Source organism: Ipomoea triloba, chromosome 9, assembly GCF_003576645.1.
Source record: "Ipomoea triloba cultivar NCNSP0323 chromosome 9, ASM357664v1".
NCBI classification, from domain to species: Eukaryota; Viridiplantae; Streptophyta; class Magnoliopsida; order Solanales; family Convolvulaceae; genus Ipomoea; species Ipomoea triloba.
In genome coordinates, this window is record NC_044924.1 from 7,442,944 (window position 1) to 7,457,448 (window position 14,505).

General features: G+C 36.6%; 3 protein-coding genes across 4 annotated transcripts in view; 1 reads left to right on the top strand and 2 right to left on the bottom strand.

Annotated features, from left to right (window-relative positions):
* Positions 1-1,246, top strand: part of LOC116028345 (SNF1-related protein kinase catalytic subunit alpha KIN10-like) — a 5,389-nt gene extending 4,143 nt beyond the window's left edge. The window contains exons 9-11 of the mRNA XM_031270034.1: positions 178-258; positions 349-597; positions 726-1,246. Of these exons, the coding sequence (XP_031125894.1) occupies positions 178-258; positions 349-597; positions 726-833 (438 nt within the window). The 3' untranslated portion in view covers positions 834-1,246. The remainder of the gene's footprint in view (positions 1-177; positions 259-348; positions 598-725) is intronic.
* A 1,274-nt stretch (positions 1,247-2,520) lies between these two features.
* On the bottom strand, positions 2,521-7,809 carry LOC116030484 (protein kinase and PP2C-like domain-containing protein). Of its 2 annotated transcripts, XM_031272740.1 has the most exons (12): positions 7,581-7,695; positions 7,381-7,498; positions 7,106-7,272; positions 6,829-6,896; positions 6,451-6,674; positions 5,980-6,031; positions 4,909-5,449; positions 4,313-4,382; positions 3,998-4,217; positions 3,753-3,857; positions 3,246-3,341; positions 2,521-2,926 (listed from the first exon to the last, which is right to left on the bottom strand). In XM_031272740.1, the coding sequence occupies exons 1-12, from the start codon at positions 7,693-7,695 to the stop codon at positions 2,732-2,734; spliced, it is 1,971 nt and encodes a 656-aa protein (XP_031128600.1). In that variant the 3' UTR covers positions 2,521-2,731. The 2 variants fall into 2 exon arrangements, with proteins under 2 accessions (XP_031128600.1, XP_031128601.1); XM_031272741.1 differs by lacking the exons at positions 2,521-2,926; positions 3,246-3,341 and having other exon boundaries at positions 3,753-3,860; positions 7,581-7,809.
* Positions 7,810-8,482: 673 nt separating this feature from the next.
* Positions 8,483-11,202, bottom strand: LOC116029460 (cytochrome P450 98A3). The gene is made up of 3 exons (XM_031271480.1): positions 10,621-11,202; positions 9,506-9,903; positions 8,483-9,409 (listed from the first exon to the last, which is right to left on the bottom strand). Exons 1-3 carry the CDS (start codon positions 11,102-11,104, stop codon positions 8,762-8,764), a joined length of 1,530 nt encoding a protein of 509 aa, XP_031127340.1. The 5' UTR covers positions 11,105-11,202; the 3' UTR covers positions 8,483-8,761.
* Positions 11,203-14,505: the final 3,303 nt, after the last annotated feature.

Genomic DNA, 14,505 nt, shown 5'->3' on the forward strand with positions numbered 1-14,505 from the left:
AAAAAAAAAAAAAAAAAGAAAAAAAAAAGTCAAAACTATAACATTACTATTTGGGATGGAGGAGCGGAAAAGTGGAGCTTAAAGCCACTAGCTACTTATATGGACTAACCATGATGAGAATAACGGTTTTCTTTTCACGAGAAAGAGTGAATTGAAGCATGTGTTCTGATCTTGCAGGCAGATGACTACACGGATAATCATGAAGTATATTTAAGGCCATGCTCCTCTGGAGAAGGCAACTGGGCACTTGGATTTAAGGTCAGGATTTTATCATTTATGTTATCAAGTGGAGTTTATAATTAAGTGTTGAGTAGCATTAGTTTACGGTATTTTGATTTTAATATCCAGTCACAGTCGACTCCACATAACACCATGTTGGAGGTTCTAAGGACTTTTCACAGCCTAAATGTGCAATGGAAGAGGATCGGACCGTTTAACATGAAATGCATCTGGCTATCACCTGGCTGTGCATATTTGGGAGCTAGACTAAATGGTTGCGTCTCGGGAACACAACCTGGACCTAACCAAATATGTTCGAGCTCAACTGCTGCTGGAATCAGTCTTAGATTCCGCGATACTGTGAAGTTTGAAATTCAGGTAAACATGTTCTCCCCTTCTGGCTTCTGCATTGAAAGCATGCTCAAATGGATATCAATCGAGATTATTTCAGATGTGTCTCGTTATCGTATGCTAGCTTCTTGACAGACAGTCTATTGTTTGAACAGCTTTACAGAGCTAGCGGGGAATTGTATGTATTGGATATTCAACGCTTGAGCGGACCTCCATTCCTGTTCCTCGAGATATGTGGTGCATTCCTTGCACTCTCGACGTGATTAATTGAGTCGCTGAAATTTATTGCGTTGGGAGAGTATTGTCCAACATAAATACATAATGCAAAGAAATGAAGTTGTGAGATGAACATTAATGTGCAGAAAAGTATATAGAAGGAAGAGTGAGGAAATGAAAAGCAAAAGAGGTATGTTTTGTGGAATAAAGAAGGCAGAGAGTCTGTTATAGGAATATTGAGTTCACTTCTTTTCATTTGTAATTTTCCATTTCTATAATCAACTCTCCATGGATGCATGGATCAGTTTGTGGTCAACTTATTGACTGTATGGAGTATGAATTTTGGGTCAATACACCCCAACTCTACAACAACAAAACAAATTTGTTGGAAATGTCCATTCCTAAGTTTGTTTGTTTATATAAGGCTATCAGCATCCATGAAATTTTCTTACTTTCAAAATCTTATGTCACTAAATTTGTAAGCAATCATTATTTACTCTCTATCCATGCAATTCTCTCATTTTTCAAAAGTGGTTCCACTTTCATATCATCTTATGTCCAACAAGATTTTACATTTTTCTTGCTCCAAAGAAGACGCCATTACACCAAAAAATTTGGTGTTGGTGTTGCACGGTTCATCAACATCATTTTGGTGGAGAAAATTTATTTCCTGTTGGTGTTGTTTATTTTTGTTAATTCTTTTTGTATCTTTTTTTTTTTTTTAAATGAAAGGGAGTGGGGAGACCCAGGCTAATAGCCTACTCGTTAACAATCACTCTGCGTGGGGTGGAAATACCAACATGTCTTCCGCAATGATCTCTGCCAAACCTGGGGGAGGGACCTCATGATCCCTCCAGCTCTGGCCCTGGAGCGCACCCATTTTAACAAGATTGTTAGCAATTCTGTTTTGCTCACGGAAGATAGTCGTAAAGGTAAACCTCTTGAATCTACCCTATCAACTTTTAATGTCATCAATGGTCTTTCTCGCCGCCTCGCCGGGACCCTCTTAACTGATTGAGTTCTGAAATCCACTTAATTACTTCCCCGGCATCGTATGGACTTCAAGGTCGCAAACACCTCTGTTCCAAGTCCATTGGATACCCTCAAGGATAGCAGTTGCTTCCATCATTGCCACATTATTAATATTGATGTTTTACGTGAAGCCAGCTCTCCATTCGCCTCTTCTGTTTCGAAGAACTTGTTACACATTTTTCACATAATATTGAAATCAACCCTAATTGCATGGGTGCCCCCAACCTTAATCATCAATAATTTTCCTTCTCTATTCCCTAGTTTAACCAAATGCCAAAATATGATTCATTCTATAATCTCATGTTTATTCCATTTTTGTGAATTAAAGGGTAGAATAATATTCGTATTCTATTCATTTCTTATTTCATTCTTGCTAGAATTTTATTCTATTTCCTTACATTTATTCTTTGAACCAAACGTCACATGAACTCCAAATCTATACTCCATCACTTTTACTTTCTGACGTAGCAAAAGATGATAAGCTAACTTCATCCTGTGGATCCTAAAAAAATGGCTAACATCAAAATTTGAGTAAGTAAAAGTTGGGAGTCCAAATAGTATTTTCCTATCTGATAACATCAAAATAGTCCCACTCTTCAGTCCTCCCTCACCTTGCTCAGTTGTTCTTCTATGCCGAGTAACAGAGCTTTATATCAATGGGGAAATATATTTAGCAAGCACAAAAGGATAAGGAAGATGAAGTGATCACAACGATAAGAAGCCATTTTGAATTATTATTATTATTGTTTTGGCTTAATCAAATGCGTAGTTTATGTATGAGTGACACAAGATGAATACAAGTAGACGTACCTAGTTTACAAATTACAACACTTGAAATAGTGAGATGTGGATACTCGTGCAGTATGAAGCATAGATTAATGAATCAAATCCAAACAACAGATATGGCTTTGAGCTAATAAATTCTTTCTGCAGTGGAGACCGGACGCAAGAACACCACGATAACTGTTATGTTGTCTTTGCTACCTCGGTCTGCTGCTTCTGTTGCCAATCTCTTAGAGCACATACCTGGCTCTTTAACAGTATCTCGGATGATGCTCACCACATCCGCATCGCTTACAACATCCCACAGCCCATCGCTAGCCATTACCTGGAAAACAAACACAAATCATGCACTCTCCATCCATCAAAGTTCAAACTACTACCCCCCAGGCCCCAACTGTCTTTGCATTGTATAAATACCGCTACAACAAACTATTAGTATTTTGTATGAGATATAGTGGCATGCAGTAGTTGGCTTTTGAATTTTCTTTCAAAAACCAATTAATTATTCATGCTACTTGATAGTCATGCACTTCAGAAGGTACTTCACAAAATAAGCCAGATTCTGTTAGTAGAATATGCAATTATGTTATCCTTGTTGTCTTGTTGATTAGCATTATATCAAATAAAAAAGAGGAAACCCTTACAATGTATTCATCATCAGCAGACAGAATAGTTTCAGAAATCTCGGGTTCTGCAGTTACAGCTGGCTTCAGATCATCATCACCAATTGACCGGGTGACCTGTGGAAAGTGGAAACCAAATATTTAACCAACAAGCAACTCATAATCAATTTCTTTAAGATATGTTGATCACAATTTTGAGTCAGACCTAAAACATTTTTTACTTCCAATGACGTGCATGCTAATTATGTACTCCGTATTATTTAATTCAAATTGTAATTACATGTTTCATACTCTAGACAGATGAAAATCTCAATCTAATAGTTGAGTTGTGACCTGTTTGCACCAGGAATGCAAGCATGAAATTCCATAGTTGGAAGTGCTTAAGTTTTTATCAATTCCATCTTATATACATCAATCAAACCATTGTTTTTCAGCAATTTGATTAAAAGCAGCAACACTGTTATTCCTAACAAACTTTAACTGCAAAAGACAACATAGACATAGGGGGCAAAAATTAAAGGCATTAACCTGAAGAGCTGCATTGCCAACCCTCCATGTGTCAACTTGCCATTTGACCTGGATGCCTGCTCTGGTGACTCGCTCTCTCTCCTCAAGACAACTTGCAACATGATCCTACTATATTAACAACAAATTAGTTCTAATCAGATTCAAAATGATACAGATTAAAGCTTCTGACAGATAACTGGATGGCAAGTCCATTTAATATTCCAATATATAAGAAACTTATCTAAATAAAATGAATTTCATCTCACCCTACTTAAAGCATAGGGATGTCCAGCTCGACACAAGATTGTTTTGCAATCACCGGCATTAGCAACAATAAGCTTGTTTTTTACTATAAGAGCAGCAATTGCAGTGCAACCAGGATGGCTGTCTTTTTGAATAGCTCCCTTGCGCTTCTTATGAGCACTAAGTTCATTTCTGAATGCAATATCAGTCTGGACGAATGTTTCAATAAGGGCATCCGAGGGGCTGCAGAAAACGTAATGAATCTAAGTATGACTTTTTTCAAGGAAAATTCAAAGTTATTACATAAGATAATTGGGAGAAATGGGGGAAAGTGATACCTGTCCATCAAGCCAAGAGATTTGAAAATTCCAGGTAGAGCTCCAGCTGAAAACTCAGCAGCCGCTGCACCTGCACCAAAGTAATAAATGTCCATAAGGAATATGTCATTCCTATGGCAAGCAAATATTTAGTTACTCTGCTGTTCAGGAATTACACTTGTATCCCTGACACTTCAGTATGGCATCACAGAACCTCCCGTCACATCATTTATGTATCAAAATTTGAGCTCAAAAAATTTATTGAAGAGTGTAACATGTGGTTATCTATCTCAGAGAAAAAGACTGGAAGACATAGAAATCAGAAAGTGATAGAGCTTTGTTTGCCATATGGAAAGGCAAGAAGAAAATGACCAAAATGCTTTAGTTGCATATTGACCTCATCATGATTCAAGATAGCAATACTTGCAATACTGCACATCTCTACCTCAACTAAAAAGGAAGTATTAAGTGCAAACTTAACCATAGTATGGAGGAAAGACGAAAACGGATATTAATGTCATGACGAAATATTTTAACTTTGTTCCATGAAAAATTCCATCTTAATTTCATTTTTTGTTCATTAGACCCTATGAACTTAATGTTAGAGTGTAATTTACCTCGATGGCCATCAAAGATTCCAAAAAAATGGATATCCTGTGTATCACACATGTTGGGCATTAGGAAGTGTCTATCCTCCATCGTTTCCCTTCTACCACAACTTGCAAAGGAGCCCCAAGATAGGACTGGAGAATATACTGAAGAATCATTTGCAGAATCATTCCATGTTCTCACACAAGAATTAGGGGTAAGAGAAACAGTCTTTGCAAAATCTTCACCCTGAGTATTCCAATTAATGCTCTCCTGATAACCTTGAGGATTTGTACCCTGTGGAACACCTTGAGAAATAGAAGATTTAGCTGAGGCGTTTTCCCCATTGCTGACTCCAATACCATGTTCCATAATGGAATCAAGTTCCATAACAATATCATCAAATGAAGGCCTACTTTGGGGATCTGCATCCCAGCACCTACTTATCAGAGAAACTAAACTTGCAGGTGCACTCAAATCAGGACCAGCAAGAACGGGTCGCAATCCTTCAGATACCACAGCTGCAGTAAGTTGCTGCTCTGTGTAGTTCATCTCCAGCACGGTATGAGCCTGCCAATAAGTAGATAAAAAAATTTCTGGTAAACAACTGATGTAGCAGCCAGTAAAGTCACAGAATGTATCTTTTATGTAGATATGCAAGATTGAATTATCAAAGAAAATAAGGTTAATGGATGGAAGGACTGATAGTCATCTAGGTATAGCTGTTATTAAATGCTTCACCGCTGCCCTGGTTTGCTAAAGCTTCTACAATAATTTTACCATGCTTTTTGGTCATTAGGATAGTAAATTCATCAAATGTTAATTACTGAACAATGTTTCAAAATTTGATCTCAATGGTTGACCCATTGAGAAGCAACATTCACTGCTCAGATTTAGGCAGCATTGACCTAGCTGACTGACATCTAAGAAAAATGGCATTTATATACTTAGAATGTAGCAACTTATTATCCATTAAAAGCATACAAAAGAACAGGGGTAAGAATTACCCACTAAAATAATAGAGTACTTCAGATACATATCAATTATTAGATAACCTAAGGCAGCTCAAAATGTGAAGTTCGATAAAAGAAAGAACCAACCTGTGCCTCTGCACGAAGATCAGTGTATGGCACAACACCAGTAAGAAGCTCACTGCAACAGATTGAATCAACATTATACTCATAGGAACTAAGGAAACATAATCTACAAAGTAATACACGGCGTCAAGGAATACTATATTTGCTGCTAGCGAATAGCGGCCAATTGCAATCTTAGGGTTAAATGTACGGTCATGCATCCTAAGTCAACTGAAAAGAGTTTTACCAAATCAATCAAAAATGATAACACAGAAAAGCTCATTTATATGTCAATAATCAAGCTGCAGAAACAGGAAGAAAGAAACAAACTACCATACAAGAATCACATTTTGTGAACATGTTATAAACCACCAGCCAAAGAGTCTGTAAGTGATTGTATGATGGACAAGCAAACACTCCAGTACAATATGCATTCACATGGATTTAGTTTTTAAGGAGTACAAAGCGCAAAGCAGTTTGTGGTAGAGTTCATACTTGACAGATATTCCGAAACTGTAAACGTCAGACTTTTCTGTATGTATCTCTTTCCTTAGTACTTCTGGTGCCATGTAAATAAGTGTGCCGACCATATTCCTCTTGTGGAATCCACCAGTAGGCTTGCCAGTTGATTTCCAGTTTTCAATGGAAACTTGTTTAAGATTTCTCTTGTACTCCGCCAAACCAAAGTCAGCTAGATGTGGTTGAAGGTTTCTGTCAAGCTGAATAGCAACAATCCTATGTTATATCACAACTCGAAATATGCAAAGTTGCATGAACAATTGCAATTAAAAATTACACCGAAGCTGACATGAATCAAGAGTTTTACTAATTTAAACTTGAATTCACATGGATGAGGATCATCAAAGACATTACTAGAATATTTGCAGGTTTCACATCCCTGTGGACAATCCCTAGGGTGTGCAGATATTGCAGAGCCTTTGCTGTAGAGAAATAAAAATCACAGTAAATCTGATTATCCGCATAAAGTCTTCAACAGCTCTACATTTCTAACAGAAGTAATCTATATTCACCATCCCTTAAATTAATTGTCCTTCAAATATAAATCTACTACATACATTACTAACATCACCATGAACAAATAAGCATCATTACGGTAAGAGCGATAAGTTAGCGGGATTGAGATGATCACCTAGCTTAGACGAGACATCAAGCACCTTATGAATGCTTGGACTCCATTCCTCCACGTGCAACTGGGCAGCGAGATTACCGAGCTCGTAGAACTCGAAGAAAAACATATAGTTGGGAGGCTTGGCATGCGCTGCCACTAGCTTGGCGATCCCCGGATGATCCAACTTGCTATTTTTAGCAATCGCATTTCCATAAAAAGAACAAAAAATATTTACACAGACGTACGACTATTGGCTATATACACAGACAGAGAGAAAGAAGGAGCAGGATGAAAACCAGAGTAATTGCAATTCCTTGTGGAATTTATCCAAGTCATCGGAAGTGGAGAGTACGGGCTTTTTCACGGCGACTTTCCGGCCGTTGAGAATGGCTTCATACACCACACTCTCTGCACCTGGAAGCACAAGAGAAGAACAGTGAGGGTCTAATGTTGAGGGAAAAGAATACACAATAATAATAAGATATGATGTGCAGACCTCGGGCGATTGGGGAAGAGAGAGAGTAAGAAGAAGAAGGGAGATGCAGAGGGATTGTTTGGCTGTGGCAACACCCGCGAATGCAAGTGTTTGGTTCCACGATCTCCATAACCATGTTTGATGTTTCTTTCCAAACGGGGAATTAGAATTCCGATAGTTTGGGATATTCCTCTTTCCCTTTCTTCGCCGGAGTGTTGGTTGGTTTACCGGTAAGCATTGTTTTGTTATTGTTAAGATGGGTAGTGGGCCCCACTGGGACGTACGACTGGCCCAGAAGAAAGTTCGTCGACGGTAGGCAAAACTGCCAGGCTGTTCACATTGGTGGGGCCCGACCTTCTCTTGCATTGCATTATTCTTTTTTTAATTTTTTTAATTTTTTTTTTGCATTGCATTATTCTTCGCCTCCTACGAAGGAGGGATCTCTCCTACCTCCGTACAAATACAAAATCTATGCGTCCGTTTGGTTTTTTTAAAAATGTTTTTTATTTAATAAAATCGTGTTTTTGTTGTCTTGTTAAGGAAAAATATTTTTTCCTATAAAGGATTGGTGGGATGTACGCATGGTGGTTAGGGTTGGTTGGTGTCTAAACTCTAAGGGTGTGTTTGGTTCGTACATAGGAATCGGAATTGGAATGGGTATCAAATACTTGGTAATAGTAATGGATTTTGGTAAAAGTATTTAGCATGTTTGGTAGTTGGGTGGAATGAGAATGATTATTAATAATCGGGAAAGAAAGGAGGAAGGGAGATGAAACCTTTATTTAATAAGGGTATGGGTTTTGTCATTAATGGGGTATTTCAAACTCATAGTAGCATTCACAAAACCTATCAACCAAACACAAGCAATCACTTTCATACCCATTCCTTATGCCTAAACACAACAACCAAACACACCCTAAATATTAGGTAATCTGTCAAAATTTCATAGTATAGTAAAATAACATGTTGGTATATATGCTTCTTTTTTTTTTACCCGAGTGGATATGATATAGCATACAAGAACAATTAACCCGTAGACTAGTTGGCCTCACCTAACACACCAACTTGTTCTTCCTATTCGTGGAGCTTTTCCAACCAACATAAAAGTAATAATCAAAATGCATTACAATCACTTGGGTGGTCCGAAAGCATGCAAACACATATATCTAATTCAGACCAAAAAAAAAGAGGAGGAAAATAAATCACATTACATAGGGAATACGTTTGTACAAGTCTGCTGCAGGTAATCTGGGAGTAGCAACAGCTTGCAATGGACTCTGCATGTATGTCACCATTCCAGGGCTCTCTGTCATGTCGATATCCTCGGCCCTCACTCCTGGAGGTGGTGACCATGTGAAATGGTGCAGCAGATGTCCCAGCATTGAGGTCACCAGGTTGATGGCGAGTTGTGCCCCGGGGCATATGCGCCTTCCAGCGCCGAATGGCAGGAGACGGTAGTCGTGCCCCTTCATGTCCACGTCCTCCTCCAGGAACCTCTCGGGTCGGAACTCCAGAGGGTCCTTCCACACGGCAGGGTCGCGAGCGACAGCCCAGACGTTCACGTGCACGATGGAGCCCTTGGGGATGTCGTAGCCGCCAATCTTGACGTTGGCGCTGGCCTTGTGGGGGAGCATCAGGGGAGTTGGAGGGTGCAGCCTGAGTGCCTCCTTGGCTACACACTGGAGGTAAGGGAGCTTGGAGAAATCGGCCTCTGTCATGATCCTATCGGTTCCAAGAACTCGGTCCAGCTCTTCTTGGGCCTTTTCTTGCACCCTTGGGTTCTTAACCAGCTCTGCCATTGCCCATTCTGCTGAAATGGTGGTGGTGTCCATTCCGGCTGTAATCATGTCCTGCACAAGTTCACCACAATACAATACTCAATTAACTAAAACAAGACAAGCTAATTTAAAACCGAATCTAATTAATAACAAAGGCAATTCACTTACCCAGAGAAGGCCAATAACAGTGTCATCTGAGAGGTCATACTGCTTTTGAAGAGTGAGCAAAGCATCAACAAAATGCTGCTTTGTATCACCTGTCTTCTTGCGAGCAATGGTGTGCTCCTCCATGATCTTCCTAGTCAGCCTGTCCCTGCGTGAATTTTGGTTCTCCAAAGCTTCATTGTCAACCTTAAATGCCCAACGAAGCCACGGTACATATTCTCCCATGGGAAGCTTTGCACCAATCTTGATCCCATTGTGAACAATGCCCTTGAATTCTTGCCCTTGTTCATCAATCTCACCCTCCGCATTCATAAACCTCTTCCCAAATGTCAACCTCGTTATATTGTTGAATGCAACAGCACCCAAGTAATCCCGCATCAACAAGCTTTTACCACTATTACCTGCATAGCAGAAACCCCTCAAGAATGAGCTCACGACCAATTGACATAACTACCACAATCCACCACACCTCTCCATAGCACCATTCTTTTTATATATATAAACGACTAATCCTAAACCCCCAAAACCCTTGCGGGAGGAGGAGGTAAATAGCTAGTTGCCCAATTTGGCTTCTTATGTTTTAAGGTACGTCATTTTATTTATGCAATCTGCATAGTTATAATACTACAGTAAACAATTTGGCTGATTCAGGATCCTAGGAAACCTTATAATCTGCTAAAAAAAATTTGAAGCATTTCTTCTAAATTCTTCATCATTCTTAAGAACTGTGATTAGATTATTCATCACCCACCTTCAAATAGAGATCAAATTGGACTTTCTTTTCTCAAAAACATTGATCCAATCAACCAGATCATAGCATAATATGTATTCCTAAACATGAATCTTTACTAGAATTCTGTGAAGATTCCAACCTCACCTACCACCTTTCATATATAGGGTAAGATTGAAAGTTATAAGTTCTCTATAATGGAAAATTGTAAGGTGACAAGCGCCAATCCAGTACAATCATGTGCATGCGTGCATATATATAGACATATAGTTCATAATCAGCATGATTTATGATTTATGTCAAGCAAAGCAGATTTAATAAGCATACTAAACAGTCTAGAAAATAAGGAAATTATAATAATAATAAAAAAAAAAGGAGGAAAATATACCAGGCTTAGTAGAGTCTCTGAAGATGCACTCAACCATGGAGGTGACTTCATCCTCTCTAATAGGCCTGAGAGACTCAAGCCTCTTAGGAGTGAAGAGCTCGAGGTTGCAGAGCTTCCTGACCTTGACATAGTGCGGTCCGTAATCCGCCCAAATCAAATCCATACCGTTCCGGCTCAGATTCGACGCGGATCGGGTCCGGAACCGGTCCGCCAAGCTCTGATCATTGTCCTTGAGCACCTGCTTGGCCAGCTCCGCCGTGGTGACCACCACATTGAGCTGCGTGCCGAAGTACACCGAGAATATCGGGCCGAACTCCTGCGCCCACTCGAAGAAGTGCCGGAACCTCACCGGCTTTATGTCATACAGGTTGCCTACAATAGGCAACGGCCGAGGCCCCGGCGGAAGCTTGAAGCGCAGCTTGAAGTAAAGCTTGTAGGCGAGGAAGATGAGGAGGATTGACACGGGGAGTAGAGCGAGAGCCATTGTAACAGAAACCGGTAGTTGAGAAGCTCTGCCTAAAGCGTCTGCTATGGAGGTCAAATATATACAGCGAGAAGATTTCAGGTTTGGTGGGTGGAGACGTGGAGTGGTTGCAGTCGAAGAAGAGGTAGTTGTAGACTTATAAAAACATATTTATTAAATAAAAATTGCGTGGTTGTGGAGGCAGATTTTATTTATTAATTTCAAATCATTATTATATTGTTTGTGAATTGTTATAAATAAAATATTAAATGCGATTCTTAGCGTTGGTGAATTTAACATTAACCAAATCAATTTGGTAGGTGAGCTTTTCCTATAAAAGTTGCAGCTACAAATATGTAAAAATTTAGCCCATCGATTAATTATGAAAAATATTTATTTTTTTTTGTGATTTTTTTTAACTTTATACAAGATGTACATTCGAGTAATGACAAAAGTTCACAAGTCAAAAATAACACAACATATTTTGTAAATTATACTTTCATATTTTACAAGTTGTACATTTTATTATGCATATCAACTTTATAAAGTGTATATAGTATTATAATTCATGATGACTTTGAAACATTTCTCATAAATTTATATGCGTAAACTTAATTTAGTGTGAATTTAAACGAGATTTGTCCCGCCTGAAAACATTAAATATATAATTTGTAATAGTAATGAAAAATAAGGGTTTAGTTCAGTGGTTCAATAGACAGTTAAAAAAGAAATTAATGTTTGATACTCGACAACGACAGTTTGAAGGTTATGTCTAAAGTGAGTAGATCTCTTGTACGTACTGACATTTGATCCTATCTGTTAAGAGCCTGAGCCACTGATTACTTATTTACGTACTTTTGCATGCTCTATCAAGTCAAGGTGTGAGAACGTTAGGGTTCTTTTGGGGAAGAAATAAGTGTAATTTGATTTCGTAGGTGGGGGATGGAGGGGTAAAAAAACAAGTCACGGGGAAGGAGGTGGCGTTTGGTTGAAGGGGGGTAGGTGACAAAATGGTATAAAAGAATAGTGGGGTGGTAGGTGAGGATTGGGATAGATTTGGAAATTCCAAAATTGCACTCCTTAAACGATGAGTGTTTATAGATAGTTGAGTGCTGAGTACTGCTGAGTTCCACATGGCTGCATACACCCATCATGTTCTTTGTTATTCTTTATTAAATTATATATATATAATATACATATATATATAACAGAGATATGTTTTGGTTGAATATCACATGAATAGAATTCTACTATATATACACACACACATATATATATATTCTGAAATTATACTGCCTCACTTTTTTATTTTCTAACGTAATAGATAACGATAAGTTATTTTCATTTTGTAGCTAGGCTTGAAAGAAACTTAAATTGTTCTTACTTCTTAGTCATGTATTTCATTGTAATTTTAAGCAAGTAATAGAGTAGACAAACTATGTAACTTTTAGCTCTACAATTATATGTATTTTTAGGTCTTTCACTGCCAAGAAAATACAACTATAGTGATTCCACAACTTCCCTATTTCTTGGTCATTGTTGATTAGATTAAAGACTTCATTGCCCCGTTTTGGTGGACACATTGAGTCAATGCTCAAACGAATTTGTGTTTTAGGGTGTGTTTGAAAAGCAGGAAAATGACTTCTGGAAAATGCTTTCTGGAAAATGAGTTATTTTCCGGAAAACAGTTTCATTTCCGATGTTTGGTTGCATTCTGGAAAACTGTTTTTATGTGTTTGGTTCATTTTCTGGAAAATGAATTAAATTGTATAATTTTACATTTTAAATTATTTTTTAAAATATAAAATAATAATGATAATAATATAAAATAATAATATTTCTTTTAAAAAGTAACATATGTGGCCATTTTGGCCAAAAAAATTGTTGAAGCCATGTTCGGAAAATGACTTCCGGAAAAAAATCTGGAAGTCATTTTCCGGAAAAATGGCCTCATTTTCCTTGGTCAACGGAAATTGTTTTCCGTTGACTGTATTTTTCAGACACTGCCAAACACCAAAAGCCCGGAAAATAATTTCCAGAAATCATTTTCCGGGTTACCAAACACACCCTTATATTTAATAAAATTTAATATAATATTAATTGGTAGTAAATTAAATACTACAAAAATTAAATTACAAATAATTTTTCAGTTAAATTTTATTACACGACGACATCATGTTTTATTAAAGTTAAAATTCAGAAAAAAATTCTAAAAATATCAGGATAAGTTTAGAAAACTCTCATTTCTTATAAATACTAGTTTTTTCACGCGAATAGGATAATGCCCAATATTTATTTTTAAATAAGTACTTCAAAGTATATCAGATTATATAGGAGATATTCATGCATATGTAATTGAATGTTGAATTTGTTTATTTAAATCGGTAATTCAAAGTATATGAATGCAAGATAATATATGAGAGATCGATTATAATTGTCACTAAAATAAATATTTGTAATTTTGTAAAAATGATAGTCAAAATACTTGGTCTAAAAATGATAGTATAAATAAATACTACTTTTGGTAATAAAAATTTATACATTTTAAATCATATTAATAAATAAATACGATTTACCATTAAAGTGAACAAATGTGATGTAGTCCAAACAAATATTACGGGGTAGTGTAAAAAGAAAACAATGAATAATGTAGTGAATATAATTAATTAATGGATTTGAAAGTAATGAATTTTTGCATTGTAGAAAATAAAGGCAATATTAGTAATAAAATTATATCTCTTTCTAAATTTTTTATAATGAATAATTTTTATTGTAGAAAATAAAGACTATATAACTAATGAACTTATATCTCTTTTTTAATTTTTTGATAATAAATAATTTTTATTATAGAAAATAAAGACAATATAACTAATTACATTATATCTCTTTTTAAAATTTGTTGATAGTGATTTGTTTTTTTTTTTTGAATAGAGGCATTTGTAAACATCTAAATTAAGGAAATACATAATTTATTTAATTTAATAAGACTATAAGAGTAATAGAATGGTACTTAATTTTCAATAATATACTCTAACATATTCTTAGTATATGTTTAACAATTATACCAACTCTGATTAAGATAAGATTCGAACCTAAGACCTTACTTATAGAAATTAATGTGTAAGTTAAAAGTTAACGGAATATTCCGTTACTAAAGTTAAAAGTTAACGAAATGTGGGTTATTTAAGGGAAGAAAATTATATAATAGAGGGTAAATAAGAAAAATCATAAAAGATTACTAAAATCAAAATAATATAAACCATTTGTTTAAGTAATAATTACACTAACATTTTTTTCTTCCCGTTAGAACCCTCACATTATTGGCTCTTATTAAGATTGTAGATATACAATAGATTCTAAAATCAATACCATTCATCAGGATGATTAACCAAGAAGTGATTTAAAAAAAAAAACAAAACAAA